This window comes from Jaculus jaculus, chromosome 18 (assembly GCF_020740685.1).
Source record: "Jaculus jaculus isolate mJacJac1 chromosome 18, mJacJac1.mat.Y.cur, whole genome shotgun sequence".
Lineage (NCBI taxonomy): Eukaryota > Metazoa > Chordata > Mammalia > Rodentia > Dipodidae > Jaculus > Jaculus jaculus.
The window spans coordinates 29,372,988-29,396,028 of NC_059119.1; the positions used below are offsets into that span (position 1 = coordinate 29,372,988).

Sequence of the window (23,041 nt, forward strand, 5' to 3'; positions counted from 1 at the left end):
AAACACAGCTCTGATGAAGCTTAAACCGCATGATTCCAACCCCACTCACTGTTTAGATTTCCTGTGCTCCCACAGATACAATTAAAGAACTTATGTTTAGGGCTGGAGAGATGGCTTAGCGGTTAAGCGCTTACCTGTGAAGCCTAAGGACCCCGGTTCGAGGCTTGGTTCCCCAGGTCCCACGTTAGCCAGATGCACAAGGGGGCGCACGCGTCTGGAGTTCATTTGCAGAGGCTGGAAGCCCTGGCGCACCCATTCTCTCTCTCTCCCTCTATCTGTCTTTCTCTCTGTCTGTCGCTCTCAAATAAATAAATAAATATTAAAAAAAAGAACTTATGTTTATATATAGGCAAATAAAATATAGGTGGGAGTTTCTGACAAATGATTTATTAATGAAAATTTGTTAACTCTTAACTTTTGAATTCCAGAGAAACTTCAATATATACAAATCAGCATGAAGCTTCCAATTTCTAAACTTTGGTTATATGAATGAATATGTCTTAGGCACCACAGAATAACATCAATCCTAATGTTTAAAAAAAAAAACCCTCAAGAACCAAATACCACCCCTTAATTGTCTTGAATCTGTTTTTTTAAAACGATAGTTTATTATATATTTCCTTTACTGGTCAGTTTCCAAAAGAGTGCCAGTGTCAACTGATCTGGGGGAAATGGACAAACCAATCACTACAGACAGAAATAGTGTTTCAAAAGAATGACCTGTGGAAATAAAATTTAAAAGATATGGTTTTAACCCAAGTTGTTTTCATTATACAACATGTAAACTCTAACTCTTACTTTTCAAAATTCAAAGCTTCAAATAATTCAAGCCTAATAAAAGTTGGGGTAAAGGCTCAGAAGCAAATTGAACTCCATTACAGAAATTAATGGATTTAACTTTCTTCTAGGCTTAATGGCATCTGTGAACCAGAGGCAGTTTGTAAAACATAAACACCTGAAAAAAGACCTAACAGCTGAGCACAACCTTTCATGGAGTTTCATAAGACAATGTGGTAAAAGAAAGAAAAGAAAAATAAAGATGGCGACTGACACAAAGAAAAATAAAAGATAATGTACCTAACCCATGTAAATCAGGATGGAAGGAGCTTGCACTACTGACAGACTACATATGTATAGGAGAGATTGCATCCTTGATTACAAATGTGGATTATATACACATTTATATTCGCATAAGTCCATCTGTTATTAGCTTAAGCCCATCTGTTATACCTAGCAATTCAAACAGGAGTCTTTGAGAGGTGGGAGGAGTTTCTATTCACTTGGCTGCTCAGTCCCTACCCTTTGTCCTGGCTGGTGGTCTCTGAACAAGACTCAACAGCATGGCATATGAATGGATAAAGCTTGACATCTGGTCCAGGGGTGGAGCAGTTTCTGCATTCTTCATTGTAGTATCGTAGCAACAGCTTATATACTTTTCCTGGAGAGTCAAAGGTAGAACAATTTGGACATTAAGGTATATAGATGAAAAAAAAATTTCAAAAGAATAATGCAGATTATCTTAATGTAAACAGTATAAAGTCAGATTAGGCTTTTGAAAGTATAGCATGAACTTCACATGTCTAGAAAGTTTTCCTGACATAAACTTGAACATTTTAAATTGTTACAATTTTAGTATGCTATGCATGGTCCATTGTCCAGTCCAAGCTATACATTTAGTGCCCAAGGGAGCAACACTGCATGTGTCATAAATATGACAGGCGGAGGACGTATCAGTGTGAATTTATTTCCATGTTTTCCCTTCTTCTTTTTATTTGGTGCAGAAATTGAAAGCCATGATGTCTCAATTGCTAAGCATACACTTTACATCCTGACACCCACTTTTGGTTTCTAAGTAAAAATGGACATTAATACCAGCTCCCTGATCCTATTCAACTTATTTCAACACAGCCTATGTAACCCAGCCTGGCTAGAGAATTCACTCAATAAGCTGATGGATCTATTCAACACCATGGAGGAAATTCTTCCTGAGAAAGAAGTCTGACAATGCTGACCCTCTAAGAGCTTTCCTTCCCCTTCAGTCCTTCCTTCATATCTACCAGACCCATCCACACTGAGCAAGTATTTCCCTGGATGCTACTCGATCCATCCTGATGCCAGCTGTCAAGATTCAGCTACTTACCAACAGTCAGTTTCCTTTCAGTGAGAAAAGTGTGCATGCTGTAAATGTCTCTCATCAATTCTGAGTCCCCAAAGGTGAAATAAACCACATCTCGTTCAGCTGCAGCAGCTGCCAGTATCTGTATTAAAGCTGCAGCAAAGAGAACAGGTATATTATGACACTGCCTGTCGACATACCTTTAGCTCTTTCAACCAGCTAAGTGGAAGCTGATATGCTACAGCTTTAACCTGGATTAAAGATTTATAAACCCAGTACATTATTATTAGATACAGTGAAACCAAGACAGCACAAATCATCCAGTTGTATGACTATTCAAGTATGCTGCCAAGTGTAAAGTTAGACTACAGAATTCTTCTGAAGGGACCCCTGTAGAGCACAAAGAAAGCAAAGTACATGTGGTGGCTTATACTGACTGTCAACCTGAGAGGACCTGGAACCACCAAGGAAACCAGCCTCTGGGAAAGCCTGTGAGAGATTATACTGACTAGGTTAATTGAGATAGCCCACCTTAACTATGGGCAGCACTGTTCTGTGGGCTGGGGTCCTGGAATGTATAACAAGGAAGCAAGTTGGCTGAGCACAAGCCTTCATCACTCTCTGCTTCCTCACTGTGGACTGAATGTCACCAGCTGCCTCAAGTGCCTGCTGCCACGCCTTGCCTGCCATGATGGACTCAAGCAGTGAGCCAAAATAAGCCCTTCCTTAGGCTGCTTCTTGTCAGGTATTTGGTCACAGCAATGAGACACTAACTAATACAGTGCACTTGAAGCAGGAAACTAAGGCATAAAGGTGATATTTATATTCGTTTCTGTTAATCTAGAACTAAAATTTTTACATTTCTTTGATTTAATAATTCGGTCTTATCACACTGACTGGTCTCACTTTTCACAGGCATATTTGGAAGGTTCATTAACTCATTAACCTCTCAAACAAGCATCCTAAAAGGAGCTGCAGAGTGTCTCTTCATCCCCTTACACTCCCACCTAGCTTCCCCTGCCACACGAAATCAGTATTATTGAAGATGCTGGATAGGAACTTTCTGGTACACTGGAACAAGGAAAGAAGCCAACGTCTCCAACTAAAGCTACAAATCATTGACCCTAAGTATTAACTGGAGTCAAGTTTCTTTACAGGCTCAATCTCAACAGACAGACTTTACTTTGAACAACAACAAAAACTGAACATAGCCGTGAAAGAGGCCCTTATTCTAGTTACATGTCTCTTACTTTGTAAAAGAGGTAGAATCAATTAAATCATTGTAGATGACACCTTTGCATATTGTGCTTTTTAAGAGTATTTAAGAGTATTGAAAGAAATAAAATTAACCATATGAATGAGAATGGTGAAAAGTCTATAAAACTGGAAGTAATACAACTGCACTAAAGAGGAAAGAACACAGAGTAAGAAAACCCATGTAATTTCTGCATAGACTATTTGAGTATCTTCAGTCTTAGGCAAGGGAGAAAGAACTGCAAACAAATTTCCAATCTTTTTTATTCAGTTTGTTCACCACAGTAGTGCAGGTGAAACAATTCTGAAACTGTTTTTGAAGTATTGAGGGACTGAGCAAAAGAATCAATGGAGCTGAGCTTCTCACTACACAAATACAGGAAAGGAGAAAGAAACAAAAAAGAACTGTGGATGACACAAACAGAAGCACTGGTGTGCACCCAGGATGCCTGAATTATACACACCTGAAGGTGTGAGCATGTGTTCTACATGCACTTCCTAGCTTTGTTGGCTGTGTGGGACAAGAAGCAAACACTCTCAGAGCAAGAAGCACAACTGTACCTAGATCTTAGATTCAATTTATTTATTTCCATGGTTATGTGGTGTGTGTAGCAAACACTTCCAGAGCAATGAGCACACTTAGTCCCCAGATCTTAGATTCAATCATTTTGCTTTTTTTCAATTAATTTATTTGCACATGTATGTGTGTGTATGTATGGGTAGGCCAGGGTCTCTTGCTACTGCAAATAAACAACAGATACTTGTGACACTTTTTGCACTAGGGCTTGGCTTTTTTTTTTTTTTTTTGAGATCGGATCTCACTTTATCTCAGGCTGACCTAGAATTCACTATGTAGTCTCAGAGTGGCCTTGAACTCACAAGGATCCTCCTACCTCTGCCTCCAGAGTGCTAGGACTAAAGGTGTGCACCACTGCGCCCGGCGGGCTTGGTTTTTAGTATCATTCTCCCTCCTAAAATGAGCTAGAGTCCTCAGGGAATTACTTTATTCCTTGGATAGAATGAGAAAGGTACAAGATGAAGCCAAAACATTTATTTATACTTGAAAGTGAAGTAGTGTTCAAATAAATGAGTAAAAACTGATGGAAATTTACCACAGGAAATGTGAGCCATTTTGAAGGAGCTCCCATTACTCAAATGTGCACCACTATGCTAAGTAATAAATAGATCATAAATCACTGAAAAAATATGAATCCTTGAGGCTACAGTGATGAATATACAGACATATATATGGGAAGAAGAAGGAGGCATGTTGCTCACAGGAGACAGAGGCGCACTAGAAAGCTTAAGAAAATACTAGAACAGAATACACTCTCTGGTACCACTGAAGTAAAGATGGATCAGGCAGGAATATTAATGGGTGCTACGTCCACGGGAAATTTTTTATTGCGGTAGGGTCTCACTGTAGCTCAGGCTGACTGGAATTCATTATGGAGTCTCAGGCTGGCCTGTAACTCAAAGCAATCCTCCTACTTCTACCTCCTGAGTGCTGGGATTAAAGGCGTGTGCCAACATGCCTGGCTTTTTACTTATTATTTATTTATTTTTATTTTGAGAGAGGAAGAGAGAGAGAGAGAGAGAGAGAGAGAGAATGAGTGCACCAGAGCTTTTAGCCACTGCAACAAACTTCAGACGTGCGCACCCTCTGCGCGCATGCGCAACACTGTGTGCTTGCATCACTGTGCGTCTGACTTATGTGGGATATGGAGATAAGAACATGAGTTCCTGGGCTTTGCAGACAAGCACCTTAACCACTAAGTCATCTCTCCAGCCCTGTTTTTTTTTTGGAAAAGATCTTTTATGATGAATTAGTAAAATGTTCTCTAGATTTGGGAAAGAATCTATGATACCACATGTGAGATTTGAAAATACCATCAATGTGAACTTTCACTTTACAAGCTGATATTCCCTGAGTATCTACAACCTGGGAGACAACATGACTAGGTCTCATTAATCTCAGAATGTTAAAAGTGATTAATTTCAAAATAAAGGTAAGTTTTAATTAAAATTGCTCAAGCAACTTATGGACACATTAAAGCTTCAGCATACCCAATTTTAAAAGGTTCTTAATTAACCTCAAACTATATATAAAAACAGAGACTAATGAATTGTCTTTACCAAGACATACCGTGTCTTATCTTTCGGTAAGAATGAAAATTTGGCTATAAGTATATTTAAAAACCATATTCAAAGTGAAAGTCCTTTTGGACCCATTTATTAATAGAGAGAGTCATTCGTCATTGATGAAAATGAAGTATTAAAACATTTAAAATTTATTTCTATATATAATTTATTTCAAAAATGTTCTACAGATCCTTTTTGCCATTGTTAACAGGCTTGTGAAGTAAAATGGACAGAACAATTAATTCCCAAATATCAGGAAAAGGGAAAAGAAAAGCTGTTTCACATGACCAATCCTCCCTCCAGCCATATACTTTTTTAAATTTTTTTCAGCGCTAAGGACAAATTCCGGGCTTCACGCATGTTAGGCATGTGCTTTGTAAATTATACTCCCAGCCCCACACGTGACATTCTTGATTTCACACCAGTTTCTGTTCTAGTCACATAGTGCATATACTGGATATGGGAGACAGGAAACCTAAGTCAGCCCTCTCCCTCTGCCAGCTGTCCAGAGCTACCTGCTTAGCTCTCTTAGCCTCATTTTTCTCAGCTACAATGGAGTTGAAGATGATTACTAAACACTTTGAGTTTAGGATTCCATAATCACTGATTTTTTCTGCCTGCATCAGATGTTAGACTATAAAAAGCAAATAAAATTTCTAGGAAGGTATATTAATCTTGATCCTAAGTACATCAGCATTGTAGTTATCTTTGGAGGGATAAAACATCAGATGAAAAGCAGCTGATGGGAGGGAAGGGTTTACTTTGGCATTTATTTTTATTTATTTATTTGAGAGTGACAGACAGAGAGAAAGAGGCAGAGAGAGAGAGAGAAAGAGAGAGAGACAGACAGAGAATGGCACGCCAGGGCCACCAGCCACTGCAAATGAACTCCAGATGTGTGCGCCCCCTTGTGCATCTGGTTAACGTGGGTCCTGGGGAAATGAGGCTTCAACCAGGGTCCTTAGGCTTCATAGTCAAGCGCTTAACTGCTAAGCCATTTCTACAGCCCTGGCTTGCAGTCTTGACAGGAGGCTTCAAGATAGCAGGGAAAGTGTGGCATGAGAAGAGGCTGGACCTCACTTCTGCCACAGCAGGTAGCAGAAAGCAAGAGAGTGAGCTGAGTTCAGACAAAGAGGAGCTGGCTTTAACACCAAAGCTCATCCTCACATACACACACCTCCTGTGCAAAGCTCTACCTCCCAAACATTCAAGCATTCAACACATGAGTTTATGGGGACAGCTGATTTTAATAAAAAGTTATTTATGGTGGGGGGGGAGAAGGGAGGAGATACAGAGAGAGAGAGAGTGTGTGTGTTTGTGCATGCACGCCATGGCCTCCCAGCCACTGCAAACAAATTATAGACATGTGTCACCTCATGCATCTGGCTGATGTGGGTACTGGGGAATTGAACCTGGGTTCTTTCTTTTTTTTTTTAAATTTATTTATTTGAGAGCGACAGACACAGAGAGAAAGACAGATAGAGGGAGAGAGAGAGAGAGTGGGCACGCCAGGGCTTCCAGCCTCTGCAAACGAACTCCAGATGCGTGCGCCCCCTTGTGCATCTGGCTAACATGGGACCTGGGGAACCGAGCCTCGAACCGGGGTCCTTAGGCTTCACAGGCAAGCGCTTAACCGCTAAGCCATCTCTCCAGCCCTGAACCTGGGTTCTTTGCAGGCAAGCACCCTAACTGTTAAGCTATCTCTCCAGCCCCCAAATTTTTAAATATATATTTTCTTTATTAGAGAGAGGAGGCAGATAAAGAATTGGCATGCTAGGGCCTTTAGCCACTGCAAATACACTCGACACATGCACCTTCTTGTGTACCTGGCTTTACATGGGACCTGGGCAACTGAACCTGGGTCCTTTGGCTTTGCTGGCAAGTGCCTTAACTGCTAAGCCATCTCTCCAGCCCACACAAGATATTTTAAGTAGCACTGTCCGGCTACAAAGACGGCTCAGTGCATAAAGCACATGCTGTGCAAGCATGGAAACTCAAGTCTGGACACCCAGAACACGTGTAAAGCCAGATACCATTGCATGAATGTCTAATTCCAGTATCATGAGAAGGTAGGTGAACAGGCAAGCTAGCCGGATGAACATGGCAAATAATGAGAAGCCCTGCCTCCCACAAGGTAGAAGATGAGCACAGACACTCAAGGTTGTCCTCTGATATCTGCACCCTGATTCTATGGCACGTGTGCACCTGCCCTCCCATACAAACTCATGTGCATGCATACACACAGCAAAAAAGGCACCATCTGTACTCTCACTGTCTATGACAGTCCCAAGATCTTTGCAAATCCATAGAATTATGCCTCATGATTTAAGGGAACTCTCCTGCATCAAAAGTTAGATGAGATGAAGACAAATTTAATGGGGTATATGGACTGATGCCAAGTCTGACATAAAAGCACCAAATTCTAACTCCAAGCATAAGGCGGTGCCAAAATAATCACTTAAATTAACCTGCAGGGAGCTTGGTTTTAATTTTCTTTTTGGCATCAAAAAGTTGTGAGGAGAACATAAATATGAATAGTCTGAAAAAACAATTTAGTGTCCTACTGCAACACATGAATCAAGCAGAACCAAGGGTAAAAAATACTCATACCACAGGTGGGGTTTGAAGCAGCTAACATGCACTATCAGTGGCAGCTGCTAATATGAAGTTCTCACATGAGAACTCTGTTCTAGGAGCTTTATAACTGGTACATTCTTTCAAGGATTAATTCATTCAATCCTTACAGAAACTGAACAAGGTAATTAGCATTATCACCATTTTACAAAATAATATGCTATCTAAGGACACCTAGCCAGAATGTGGTAGTGCTGAGAATTGAATCCTGGTATTCTGCTCAAACCCTTATCTTAAGGCAGCTAAGAGGAGTTTTTGTTTTGTTTTCCTTTCTTTCAAGGTAGGGTTTCACTCTAGCCCAGGCTAACCTGGAACTCACTATGTAGTCTCAGGCTAGCCCTGAGCCCATGGCAACCCTCCTCCCTCTGCCTCCCCAGTACTGGGATTAAAGGCATGCACTGTGATCAAGGCTGGCCTAAGAAGTTCTTTTATTTGCCTATCTGCATTAATTAAATGTATTCTGACAAAGGGGCTCAAATAGTATAGGTATGAAACCACTGCCCATGCCCTCCTAGTGAACAGTATTCTGTGAATTTACAAATTCTTGGCTGCCTTGAAAGTCTCCAGTGCTCTGCCAACTAGCTCAAAGGCACTCACTCACTCACTCACTCAGTGTTTCCACCAATCTCTTCTAGACCGACCCTTCTTAGTCTTTAGCTGATACTATCCTCTAGGTAATATTTTCAATCTTGATTTGCCCTTTCTACTATGGATATTACTACTTTAAATCACCTACTTTAAATAGTCTCTCCTCAAATCCACCACTTTATCTGGAATACCAACTCCCATATCTAGATCCACTATAGGTTAAATAACAAAAGCAGGTCTCCATCTTCTGAATCTTGGCACTGTTATTTATCTCTGTGTTTTTAAGCTAATTACTCTTCTCTGTGCTTCAGTGTGGCACCTATAAAAACAGAAAATGCCTTCCTCTTAGGTTGCTGTGTGCTTACACAAGCCAATGTACTTCGTATAGCCACTGGAATATAGAATGCACTCCACATGTTCTTAATTGACAGTAATAACAACAATGAAAACCAGCAGCTAGTGGTCTCTGAGGAAAGTGGGGCTAACACTGACACTTATTAAGTATCTCTCTCTTAGGCACATTTGTGATACTGGATTCCTATTCTTAAAAATGGTGTAACTATGCAAATAATAGGAAAAATGCAATGATTCTTATACCTGGCTGATCACCATCAACTCTTAAACTGAAAAGGAAATGGCCAAAGCCATTTCCAAGACCCAGTGACTCAACAGCATCTCTGAGGTACTGATAAATGCTAAAAAGATCCGTCAACATTTTTCAGTTCACACCATCATACAAGACCTCATCTAAGCACTTGGGTCACAGCGCAATGTAGGAATAAGAGTATTCTTAAGAAAGAGAAACAGAGACAATGTCTTGTTCTGTCAGAAGGAAGCAGAGTACTGAAGAATCTGTAGTAGACACAGTAAGGTGACCTGTGTACAATTCTACCTTATATTCCATTTTCTGTGGACAGTCAGCCCCTTCTCTATTCTTCACAAGTTTAACATCCACAGATTCAAGTCAAAAGGTTACCAGGTTAACCACAGCATGGTAGAAAATGATGCACTAGCATGGTCCAGTTTTTTCTAAAGATGGAGTCTATTCTGTAGCCCACGCTGGCTATCCCTCCTGCTTCAATTGCTCACGTACTTGGATTACAGACATGTGCCACTAATACCTGGCTTATGTTTAGCAACCCTGTTTTGAGAGTGAGAGAGAGGGTGGGGGGAGAGAGACAGAGAGAGTGTTTATATGACTTCTAAACATCTCATGGTACCTAGAACCTGGTGGTATACATGCGGCAGAAACCCACCCCACAATCTCTGCTAAGATGGGATGTGCAAACCATGAACTACTTTACCTTTAAAAGAGCACAGAAGCTTGCTCAGTGTTAAAGGTGCTTGCTTTCAAAGCCTTTCAGCCCGGGTTTAATTCCCCAGCACCCATGTAAAGCCAGAGGGAAAGTGGCACACGTGTTGCACACGTGCATGCACACACTCACACATATACGTAAAACCATACAAAGAATTGCACAGGAGAAACAGGTACAGACCACATCCATACGAGAGCAAATAACTGAGCTAAAACTTCAAAATTTTAAGAACCAAGTGGGGACTACAGAAGAGAACACTCAGCACACTGATGGTGCAAAACTTCCAGTGGGCTTTATCTTGATAAATCTGTTGTTAACTGAAAATACCCAAAGTGAAAAATCCATTTCATCACCTAACCTACTGAACATCTGAGCTCAGCCACACAGCACAGTAGAACAGCCATTGTCTGTCTTCCTGGTGACTACTGGGTGACTGGCAGCTGTAGCAGGTGGCCACTGTCCAGCATCACAAGAACCTAACATTAACTTGGGAAAAGATCAAGCTTCCAGACTTGAAGTACAGTTTCTACTACGTGCCATCATAAAGAAACACTGTGAGTCAGTATTATCTATAGTTCAAAGTTCCTCTGAAAGAAGGCCCAGGCAGGAGGACATGAGCCTCACTGGGCACGGCACAGGGGTGTGGGCTATTGGTGGGGTCAGGCACAAAGTCCCTTCTGCTACCCCAGCCTCCTTGCCCCTCTTGGTTTCTAAGAACACTGGTTGTCCGTGACGAAAAGTTGAATGAATTAATAAATAAAAGTAATAGCTGACCAACCAAATAGCAAAGCAAAACAAAAAATTTGTCACACTAATGTGCAGTTCACATTAAATTGTTGTAATTTGTAAAACTTGTGTACAATTAAACAACCCACACATTAAAACATAGCTTACTCACTTCTAATAGAAGAAAAAGCAAGCTTAAGGATTTGCACATGCCTATGTCCTCTATCCATGTCTTTTTCTTTGTAACAACCATAAAGCGAGGATGCAGCAAAGTGGTAGAGAGCATTTGCCTAGCAGAATCAAGGCCCTAGGTCTGATCTCCAGCACAGGAAGAACACACTAAGAACAGAAAATCATGGCTTAAGTAACAATCCTTCTCTAATGGACCCCGTGACTACTTCTTACAGTGATTCAAGTGGATGAGGGGCTTGGGGGGGAGGGTCAAAGAGTAATTCCAAAGTATAAATCTCAATGGCTGAGAGAATGAACCATGCAACTGCAGTCTGGGAACTGTACCTGACAGTCAAGAGCAGGCAAGGCTGTAGAACAGAGACTTTAAGCCACAAAGAAAAGGAAAGAAATGAACACATTTATAAAGCCTTCCAAACTGTCCAGCACAAATGACCACAGGTTATGGCAGACCAGGTTTCTGACTGATGACATGAATCTAGTCATTCATTTTACTTAAGAGAAAACAAAAAAAAAAAAATTGTCTGTCATAAGATCAATAAGCCTAGAGTGAAAAACAAGTTTCCTCAAACACATACAAGATGATAAAGAATTAAAAAAAAAAAAAACCCACAAAATCCTTCTTTTGTAGACTTTAAATACTGAAAAAAAATCACAAGGTAATTTTTTGGTTTTGAAATTATAGGAAATGTGGGTGAGAGGATTTAGAACAAGGGACCAGGTAAGGCTTTTCTAAGCATTTCACAAAATTTGGACACACAAATTAACACAGCATGGTATCTACCCAAAAAGTTAAAAAAAAAAAAAAAAAGCAAAAGGAGAAATGAGGCAGTTGAACAATTACTATTTTTTAAATTTATTTTTATTAGACATGGTCATACTTAGAATGTAAACAACACATGTTGGTACCATCACTTCCCTCCTCCCTGCCACTTTTCCAAAGAGGCCTTTCTTGTTGGGGATGCAGATCAACCCCATGGATTGTGGGTCATGCATTGTGGGGGCAGCAAAACAATTACTATTTCTTAATATCCAAAGAATTATTACTGGCCAGAGAAAGATCAACTACTCTCAAAGATGTGGGTAGAAGGCACAAAACAAACAAGTGCCAACAACAGTATGCTAACTATTGGCTATCAGAGGACTTGAAAAACTGGCAAGTCTTAGTGAGGCTGACCATATAAGCCAGACATGCAAACTGATGAGGTCTTTCAGGGAACAGTTTATAACAAGCATCAACATATGAAGGAGTGGGCTGGAGAAATGGCTTAGTGGTTAAGGCGCATGCCTATGAAGCCTAAGGATCCTGGTTCGATTCTCCAGGTCCCATGTAAGCCAGATGCACATGGTGACACACACGTCTGGAGTTCATTTGCAGTGGCTAGAAGCCCTGGTCACCCATTCTCACTCTCTTTCTCCCCCTCTCTCTGTCTCTAATAAATAAATAAAAAAATGTTAAAAAAATCTTTAAAAATACATGAAGGAATTAACCTTACCCCTAGTTTATCCTAAGATAATTTATACATAACTTTGTATAATAATATACTGCAATATTGCTTACAAAGTAAGATAAGGAAAATAAACTGTTCCCAAGTGGAAAAAAATCTGTGAAGTAAATTATGTATGTGTACAATGGACAAAATACTATGTAGCCATTAAGACTGCTGACAGTAAAAAAAAAAAAAAAAAAAAAAAAAAAAGGCTGGGCATGTGGCACATGCCTTTATCGCCTTGAACTCAAGGCTAACCTGAGAATACACAGTGAATTCTAGGTCAGTCTGAGCTAGACTGAGACCCTACCCTGAAAACAAACAAACAAAAAATTAAAAATGCTAGCAGTAACTATATTTGCTAGTGTTGAAGATTCTTGTCAAATGGTCATACGGAATTTTATAAAGATGCCCCAAAAGATGGCTACCAAAATGTAAATGACTTCTGGTTATTTTTATATACTACAGGATACTTCTCTGAATTTTCAAAAGAATTAATTAATTAATTAATGTATCCCTTCCAGGGACACCACATTCAACTTCATGGCCTTCACCATGTAACAAAACCCCAACAGAAATTCTGGAAGTCAATGATGTGCAGGGTTTTTCTTATTGAATACAGTAATACTCAGGATGAAAGAAGTGATTCCACACCATAGGGAGAGGCTTATGAAAGCTCTGTACTACCTCCTGAACTTCACCCTGAGACTGTCTTTTCTGGTAAGACTGCAGCTTTAAGTGTGGAACTTAACAATTCTGGGAGTTGTTCCAGTGAATTATCAAACTAAGGGGGTCAGCAGGCAGTTGTTCAGAAATGCTGGTGGCCTCTGGACCCCCTGACCTCGAGCCTTGTGGCTGCAGCCTGAAAACAAGGCAGTCTTGGAGAAGACTCAGCCCCCAAACCTGTGGTTTCTGTACTCACTACAGGTAGGTAAATGGACTGTGGTCTGTATCTAGTTGGTATGAAATGGAGCAGTAACCACCTTTAAGTAATACTGTACTATTATTTCCCATAATGGATACTTTGAAAAGTAAAGTAAATGTCACAATAGGTCAAGGGTAAATACTTTTGTTGAAAGAGATGTGTGATTTCTCCACCACAAACAATTCAACAAAAGAAATGTGTCTGTGGATACACAAATGACTCCTCACCTGTGTCATGCATGCAGTTTTCCCATGCTATCCTCCCTCCACTGTTTCTTAGACACTTGCCACTGTGCACTGTGTGTTGTCTGTGCCTCTGTCAAGACGGAGGTGGCACCTTGTTCACCTCTGCATTCTCAGTGTCAAGAACATGAAGGAGTGCAGGGAAGTAGTTCTGCCCACAAAAACCACTCTAGTGAAGAAAAGTTCTAGAGTGGGTGTTTGGCCTGAGCCTCAGTCACTTGGCAATTTTCCTTCCCTCTGATCGTTTGGTACTTAGTTAAACACTGTGCCTGGCGTCAAAAAGATTAGCAACCTCTGCACAGAAGCCACAAACAAAGAATTCCTTGAAACACAAGAAGAGAGGATGGTGTCAAATATCCTTTTTCATTCTTGGATTTTTGTAGGTTCTTATGAAAGAACATTAGAAATCAGGCTTGAAAGACTAACTCCCTCTCCCTCCACCTAAGCATATTATTACAGTGACTTACCTTTCAGTCTAGCATCACCCCCAAAGGCACCACAGCCCCAGTTTCCTGTGGCCACTGCAGAAAGATTCTCAGGAGGAACTCCAGGACGGAGAAATCCACAGTAAGCCTGCAGGACCAAGGAAGTATCACAAACTATGAGTGAGCAGACACTTGACAGTGCCAGAGTTCTGACTGCTGGACTAGGATTGGCATTCACTGCCACGTTTGTGCTCTTGTCTTCTCAGTTTTCTTTTGCTTTTTTATGAATGGGGGGAGAGAACTGGTGCAATAGGGACTCTAGTCACTGCAGGAGAACTCCAGATGCAGGTGTCACTTTGTACATCTGGCTTATGTGGGTTCTGGGGAGTTGAACCTGGGTCCTTAGGCTTTGTGGGTAAGCACCTTAACCGCTAAGTCATCTTTCCAGCCCTCATTTTTCTTTTTTAAAAGAGGGCCAAAGCACAGCGGAAACAAAGAGTAAAACCTGAGAATATACATGGAAGAGAGAAGAAATGAAAGATTCTAATATTCATTTGTTTTGATGTTGAGCTAATCAAATCCGTTATCAATATAAGTCTTAGTTTCTTTATTCAATTGAAATAAATAGAAATGGGAATACAAGAGATAAGTCAAGAACCTTCTGATAAACTACGAAGAATTAAACTACCAGCAAAAGCACTTATTCATAATGCTTGAGTGAAAGGCACTTTAAGAACTGAACCAACTTTTATCTGTATAAATACCCAAGTCAAAAACATTTAAAATCAAACAAACCAATTACATTTCAGCTATAATAGGCAGACAATGCAATGGAAGTATTAATGAGTGACATCACTGTAAGCTCTTTGAATGCCTACTGAGTGGCCTGAACTCCAGGATGCTTCTGAAGGCGCCTGATCATTTTTTCATCCAGCCAAAGACTTACCATTATGCTTCCTTAGCACTACCCTCTCTGAGGCACTAGAATTAAACTAAGAGTAACACTAACTTTAAAAGGAATTTCTATATCTGGTCATGAAAGCATCTTTTTGTCTTGTGTGTTTTGTCTTTGAGACAAAGTCTTACAATGTACTCCAGGTTGGCTGGTCTTGAGTATCTTGTCTCTGGCTTCTGAGTGCTGAGAATAAAGTAACTTTTAACATCTCTTTAAGTTCTAGAATTCTCCAGTTTCATGGCTCTGGTTAAAGCTAGAATAATTAAAAGTATAATATATCCCGAGGATGCTGAGTATGAGTTAAATATAGTATTCTCTCTCTGTCTCCCCATATATATGTATGTGTGTGTGTGTGTATATATATGTGTGTATACATATATATATGTATGTATGTGTGTATATATATGTATATACACATACATACATACACACACACATATACATATAAATAAATTTTTTTTGAAGCCGGGTCTCACTCTACTTGGGCTGTGGTCTAGGCAGTTGAACTCACTGAGATCCTCTTACCTTGATCGCCTGAGTGCTGGTATTAAAGGCATGAGTCTCAATGTGCACATGAACAGCTTTTTTTTTTTTACAAATTAGAGGGTTACAGTTTAAAGAAGGTCTCAGAGCTTCTGATTTTCATTTCTTTCCAGTTGGCCTAGTCAGTCTCTCTGCCTCTTATTGGTTCTTAGCTTTGTGAAAGTACCAGGCTGTATTAACAGGCTTAATGTAACAGTAAAACAAATTTCCTTGAGTTTCTCTTAGGTACCAAGCAAAGACTAAAATATAGCCTATATATAATATGAAATAAAATTTTAAAAAGAATGATCTGTGACAAACATTCCTGGAGAAAAAACAAGGATGAAGAAAGATGTTTCTGTGAAATCCACACATAGAAATATAGTAAATTGCTCTCTGAAGTTCCCAAAAAGGCATAAAAATATATTTTACACACTGCCTGGATGGATGAACAAGGCTATTCCTTCTACCCCCTCCTAGGCTGTAAATCCTGACAGATATTAATTATAAGTTGGTGCCACTCCATTATTCACACCATGGTACAGAGCTTATATAAGAACTCACAAATTACCTGCATAATCAGATGCATGGAGCTTCTGAAAATCTTTTTCAGGTCAACAATACCAAGTAGTTATATTGGGGAGGGGGCACTTGCAAGATAAAGAGCATTCCATGAAGGAGGAGAACAGCCCTCTGTCAGAATAAGCCTAACTCTGTCACTGTCTCCTGTCAGTTTTCTCTCACAGTCCTGAACAGAAAGGAGGATTCTTAGCCTTCCAAGTTCATGCTCTGGTCTTAACACTATTAGAATGATTTAGTCTCTTCCCCACTGTTACAATCATCCTGGCAGGACAGACAATATTTTAAAGATAGGTATTTATACCCCTTCATTTGATTATCAAACCACTGAAACAATGAACCCTAAAGAATTCAGATCTCCCCAGGAGACTGTTTCATGCTGCAAAAAAGAAAAGGCTGAAGCCCTTGTACTCAGGAAAAGAATTTCACACAGGTCTAGAAGGATTGTTGTGAGTTCAATGCCAGCCTAGGCTACAGATCACATGACTGATTAGATCCCCTTACAGTATGGATAAGAGCCAAGACAATGACAGGTCAGTGGTAGCATATTTAATTGGGACAATGGACGAGCCTAGCTTGTTGGGACCATCAAAGCTTAGGCTTTTACCCTAAAAGTTCTGATAACACTACTGCTTCTAAATTATTTGGGGGCTAAGTAACTTCATTATGCAAAAATAGCTTAGTTTAGTGAAGTTATTACAACAATAGAGAATTAGAAACAAATTATTGACAGTAAAATCTATCATGAGATGGTCATGTTTTGGGCTAGGGAGATGGCTCCATGGCTAAAGGTGCTTGCTTATAAAACCAGATGGTCCAGGTTTGATTCCTCAGCACCTGCACAAGCAAGATGCAAACCCACACATACATACTTGCAAATGAAACAGTAAATAAATCAATAAGATGGAAAAAATTTATAAAAGGGAAGGGTGGAGATATGTCTCAGTGGTTAAGGGTACTTGGTTGAAAAGCCTGCTGGCCCCTATTCAATTTTCAAGCCACCCATGCAAGCTAGACAGGCATTCATTTGCAACAGCAAGAGACTCTTGTATGCTTGTACACACACAGATACATATAAGAAAACAAATAAATTACACAAAGACATATTATCCCAATAGTGATTCATACAGAAAACCAGCCATAACAGAACCTATGAAACTGACGATAAGCTACATTTATTGATCTGATCAATCAAATAATATATGGCATTTAAGAAGTTAATTAGATAGAAACTAAATGATTTAGAATTACACAGTAATTAGGTACATAGAGCTATTCAGAATAAGCAATATAAAGTTCTTTTGTTCTGCTAAAGCCAAGCATTTGTAAGGTCAGAAAAAGCAAGAAGTACAGTTGTCTTTCAATATCCTTTGCAGGGGACACTGTTGTAGATACCAGAATCCATGGGTGCTCAAATCACTTACTTAAGCTGGAGTACTGTTTTCATATAGCCTCCACAGCCTTCCTTCATACTTTAAGTCACCTCCAGTTTACTGATAATACCTAATACAAGGTAGATTATATGCAAATAGTTGTTATACAGTATTATTTAGGGAATAATGACAAGCAGCCTGTACATGTTCAGAATGGATGGGTTTTCTTGTTTGTTTTGAGACATGGCCTCTGTAGATCAGGCTCGCATTAAACTCATGGTGATCTACCTGTTTCACCCTCTCAAGTGCTGGGATTACAGGTATAAGGCACCATGCCTGAACGCTTTGACTTGGAGAGCTAAAAATAAAAAAGAAAAGGACTTTCGACCTGTAGTTAGTTGTCTGCAGATGCAGAATCCAAAAGGCATGAAGGGCCAACTGTGGTAGTGATGTGCTGCGTCACCTTAGGAGGGTCAGCCCAAGCACTTCACTTCTTCAGGAAGTCAAGAGATCCTTTAAACTGGAAAGCAGAGTGCGGCCATGAACCACACAACCCTTCTTATAGTAGAAATGGAGCTTCCATTGGGACTAATTCTCAAGAGCTCCACATTAGCAAATGTTTTTTTTTCCCCTAATTAGCCAGAATGCTCAAAGAGATGATCTGAGAACAAGACAGGCAGCTAACTTTGGCCACATCCTGACCCAAATGCGCTACAACATAACAATGCATTCTCCTGAATATCTTAAAATGAGGACAGCATTCACCCCCCAGGATAGAAAGCACTCTTAAGAAACCAATCACCACCCATGTGTCAGAATGAGTTTAGATGAAAGGGAAGGAAGGGGAGAAAAAAATCATAGATACCTGAAGGTTGCACAGAGGAGTGTTTAAAAGAAAATATCAATATCTAGAACCAAAATCTAAAGATAAGGATATAGGAAGAAAGCAAACAAGCTGGTGTAAATGTCCCAGGTTTACAAAAGAGACGGGACCCAGGGTAAATCAGCACAAATATGCACACACACACACACACTTAACTAATGTCTATCAGCAGCATGTAAATACATGATATAAAGTGTGTGGGGGGGGGAGGGGATTACCATGGGATTTTTTTATAATCATGGAAAATGCTAATAAAAATTTAAAAAATACATGATATAACTAATTTAAAAACTTGCTTATTTATATGAAGGCAATCTACCGTATTTGTTTAACTTAATCTAAAACCCAGTTGATATTGAGGTTTTTAGTATTGTATGATTTCTTTCTATTTTTGGGTTTTGTTTTTTTTTTGAGGTACGGTCTCACTCCAGTGCAGGCTGACCTGGAATTCACTGTGTAGTCTCAGAGTGGCCTCGAACTCATGGTGATCCTCCTACCTCAGCCTCCTGAGTACTGGGATTAAAGGTGTGCGCCACCATGCCCAGACCCAATATTGTGTGATTTCTTAAGAAGACCCTTAATCTTTTGGAACTTGTTAATTTTAAGATAGTTTTATTTATTTTCAAGAGGAGACAGAGAAAAATTAGAAAGCATGAAAATGGGCCTCTAGTTGCTGCAAATCAACTCCATAGGAATGTGCCATTTTGTGCATCTGGCTTTACATGGGTACCAGGGAATCGAATTCAGGCCATCAGTCTTTGTAAGCCAGTGCCTTTAATCACTGAGCCAGCTCCCTAGCCTAAAAATAAAATCTTATTAGTAAAGAGCCCTAAAGTTATTCTAAGCTCTGTCATAGTATTTTTATAAACATCTTCTGAACTAATAATAGTAACTGCACAAAGATACTTATGTACAGAAAGCACGAGAATCACTTACCAATTCAAAAACAGGATAGTGGTTAAATCAGTGTACCAATCCAAATCATAAATTACCGAACATTTTCTCATGAAGATTAGTGCACAAAAATTTCAATGTATAAATGAAATAGGCAAATTATAAAATCAAGAGTTAGCTTTTGACATGCTAAGACTAAATTTCATGTAAAATAAAAAAAACTTTGAAAAGTGGAATATGGATGTCTTTTTTGTCCTTTTGAAACTTTTCATTGACAACTTCCATATAAACAATATCCCATGATCATAATCCCCCTTGGACTCTCTTACTTTGTCTTCTGTCTGTGTGTGTGTGTGTGTCAGAGAGAGAGAGGGAGTGAGACAGGGAGAGACAGAGAGAGCGTGTACACACCAACATTTCCCTACATGAAGGAGACTTTCTCCATCTCCCCATACCACCAATTTTTGGCTTGGGCTTCCTGCTAGTCTTCTCTCTGGATTTTGACTCTCCTTAAAAGAAACAACACAATTCATAAACAACCTTTCTGGAGACCTTGTTTTCAATTCATTAATAACTTGAATAAGGAACCAAAAATTGGGGTCCACGGATTTCCTGCATCTTTATGGAATTTAATCTCTCCCTGAACCCAAAAGTCCTGCATCAAAAATATACGAGGACTTCAAGGAGACAGTAGCATACACTTGCAGGAGATCATGTGTTTACCAAAGACAGGGATACTCTTCACAACTTAAGACTAAACAAGGCAGAACAATCCAGAAGGTCAGATCCAGTTACAGTTATCTCTATGTGGGAAAATGTATACTTTCTAAAAGTGATTTGAAAGCTTGAGGTATAGCTCAGTGATTTATTCTCACTAGTACAGGAAAGGGAGAGGAGAAAGAGGAAGAGGCGGAAAGGAAAGAGGAACAAGTAGGGTAGAGGGATAAAAAAAAAGTGACTGGAATTCAAAGGAATCTAGATTTTAACCCTGACTTGATTATTGTCCTGCTTTGGGACCCGCAGCAGGTTAATCAATTTCCTGAGACAGAATTATGTCCAAAGTGAAGTAAGAATAGTATCTCTGTCTCCTGGGGTTACAATGAAATCAGAGATTACAGGCTTGTACACTTTGCTAGCTGGAAAGCTGAGGACAGAGGATCACTTGAGCTTGGGAGTTTAAGGATAGTCTGACTGACATTGCAATAAATATGTCTCAAGGAAACAAAATCAGATAATGCATTTAGAGGGCCAAGTGGAGTGTCTAACACATAGAGCTCATTTTATTGCTACCTATATAAATTGAACCAAACTCATCTACTTGCATTTGACCAAAAAAATGTTTTAGTCTTAAGTGAGACATAAACTGCATATGGACATATATAATGGCAGCTAGAAACAAAACACAAAGTTGGATGACATACTTTAGAAAACAATCTGCTTCCTGTGGTTTCTCTTCTGCTCTATCTGACACTAGACTTATCAGGTTTTCTTTAGCACTTGAAGATTATTTAGGAAATAGCTAACATTTTGAATGATTTGAGATAATGTTTATAGAATTCTTAAAACATTTGTCCCCCCCAAAATTGCATTAACATTGTCTATTTCATCACTGATTAAGTCATCTAGAAAAGTTACTTCTGACATATTCCTGTAAGGCAGGCAGTGTGCCAGGTACTGACTGATCTGAATGAAATGAAATATCTTTTCCTGTGGCCAGGATAAAGATTCATTCCTTATAAAGTGGTTCTCACAAGTACTATATATTCCAGAAACAAATGTTTCAATGTTGGTAGTAATTGCAATTATGTTATTCGTATATATGCTAGCATACACACATTAATATGCTGTACAAATATGGCAAAGCACATTTTTGTTTTACTGTCCTTTCATATTCCTTCCCAAACCACCTACTGATCATATACAGTCTTCCAGTTTCAATGAATATGTGACAAATTTTCACAGACATGTTTATGAGAGGAGCAGCTGATGAAAATCTGAAGACAAATCTCCCCCTGTTTGATATGCTCTATCATAAAACATCCTGGGCTGAAGGTAATTGCTTCAAGGTAAAAATTTTCAACAGTGAAAGCAGGTTTATATTTAGCTTTTTTTTTTTTTTTAAGAGTTCTGGGGATTGAACTCAGAGCCTCTACTACCAAGCTATATCACCAGCCCCAAGTATTTAAAATGTGCTCAACTATATACAGAAGATACTACTCAATACAAAATTAACTTCAGGCGTCAGGTATTAGAGAGATTTAGAACTGTTCATATACAAACACATCATCTTTCTGGGAAGTTAAAGAACTGCTTTTTATTTTATTTTTTGTTTGTGTGCATGCATGTGGAGGCCAGCTTACTGAGACAGGGCCTCTTACTGAACCTGGAGCTATCAAGTCCAGTAACCCTGCCTCTCCCTTCTTCGAGCTAGGGTTGTAGGTACACTACTATGACCAGCTTTTATGGGTGCTGGGAAGCCAAATTCAGGTCCTCATGCTTGTGTAGCAAGTGTTTACCAACTGAGCCATCTCCCTAGGCCCTAAAGAACTGCTTAAAAAAAAAAGTTCAAAGTGACATCTGTCTTAAGTTCAACTTTGGAAAACAGTACACCATTCAAACTTTTTGAAGTTCATTTGAGAAAAACACTGGAATGATCTAACATACATATGAAAAAAAAGTTCATCAACAAATTAGGTTCTTAAATGGCTGGAAAATATGACAATGAATCAAATTATGTTTAAAATACATACTAAATTATAAGGTAGGAAAGCCTTTTGGTTTGTTTATACCCACGGCTGCTGTCATTCTCAAAGGTCATTTGGGACCTGCAGATATAGTCAGGTAAAACCCACAAAACTTGTTACCTTAATCTGGAAAAAAAAATGCTCAGGGTTCATTCATTTCTATATGGCTTTACAATGATAATGTTCTCCAAAGCAGCTAAAAGTACTTGACGAGATAAATGCATGTGTGTGGTTTAACATCAAGCAATAGTCTATCTGGCAAGCTGAGCCAGTAATCAAACAATTACAAAATGGAAAGTACATCTTGTACAAGCTGACAGAGCCATTAAATCAGGAAAGCTATGGGCAGATATAATGACACTGCAAGAATTACCACAACACATTAATTTCAGCATTAATAAAATGGCAGTAAGTAGGTGACAGCTGCCAGATGAACTCAGAAATAAGGTTACTGGCCTTGTTAAGCTCACGTCTCATTTTCTCAGGCACAAACTGATCGAGGTAGCGTCTGAAGTGAAGAGCATCGATGGCAACAACCTCAGTGCAGCGTCGCTGCCAGTCGTCCCTGGGATGAAAGAGCAAGGGGGAGATCCCTTAAATGTGTCATCTGCAGGAGTCAGGCTGTTGACACTGGCAGTGTGAAGGTATTAAAAACAAACAAACTGTGACCACAGGTCCCAGCAAAGCAGAAGGGCAGAACACCATTACTTTTTAGAATCTGAGGCATTTAGAGTGAGGGCTTGTTGGGCATTAAGTAGTAAACTGAAAAATCAAGAGACAATATAAGATGACATATATAAACAGATACATCATTTATAGTAAACCCCAGTGGCTAAAAGATTTGGGAGGAAACAAAAGGAATTCCCATCTTTGTTTTCCTCATATAGACATAGCATTTGTAGGAAAATTCTTTGTTTTCAGAGATATGTTCTGAACCACTGAAATACAACACAACATATTGTTCACAAAATAATCTTGTGAAGTCAACTGTTACAAAAAATGTTTAACAATTCAGTACATTCTAAACTGTGCTTAAGTGCCAGC

General features: G+C 39.4%; 1 protein-coding gene across 1 annotated transcript in view; it reads right to left on the reverse strand.

Annotated features, from left to right (window-relative positions):
- Nucleotides 1-371: 371 nt before the first annotated feature.
- Nucleotides 372-23,041, reverse strand: part of Parg (poly(ADP-ribose) glycohydrolase) — a 133,048-nt gene continuing 110,378 nt past the window's right edge. Inside the window, exons 15-18 of the mRNA XM_004658049.3 lie at nucleotides 22,454-22,562; nucleotides 14,090-14,195; nucleotides 2,141-2,269; nucleotides 372-1,438 (exon numbers count right to left, since the gene is read on the reverse strand). Of these exons, the coding sequence (XP_004658106.3) occupies nucleotides 1,296-1,438; nucleotides 2,141-2,269; nucleotides 14,090-14,195; nucleotides 22,454-22,562 (487 nt within the window). The 3' untranslated portion in view covers nucleotides 372-1,295. The remainder of the gene's footprint in view (nucleotides 1,439-2,140; nucleotides 2,270-14,089; nucleotides 14,196-22,453; nucleotides 22,563-23,041) is intronic.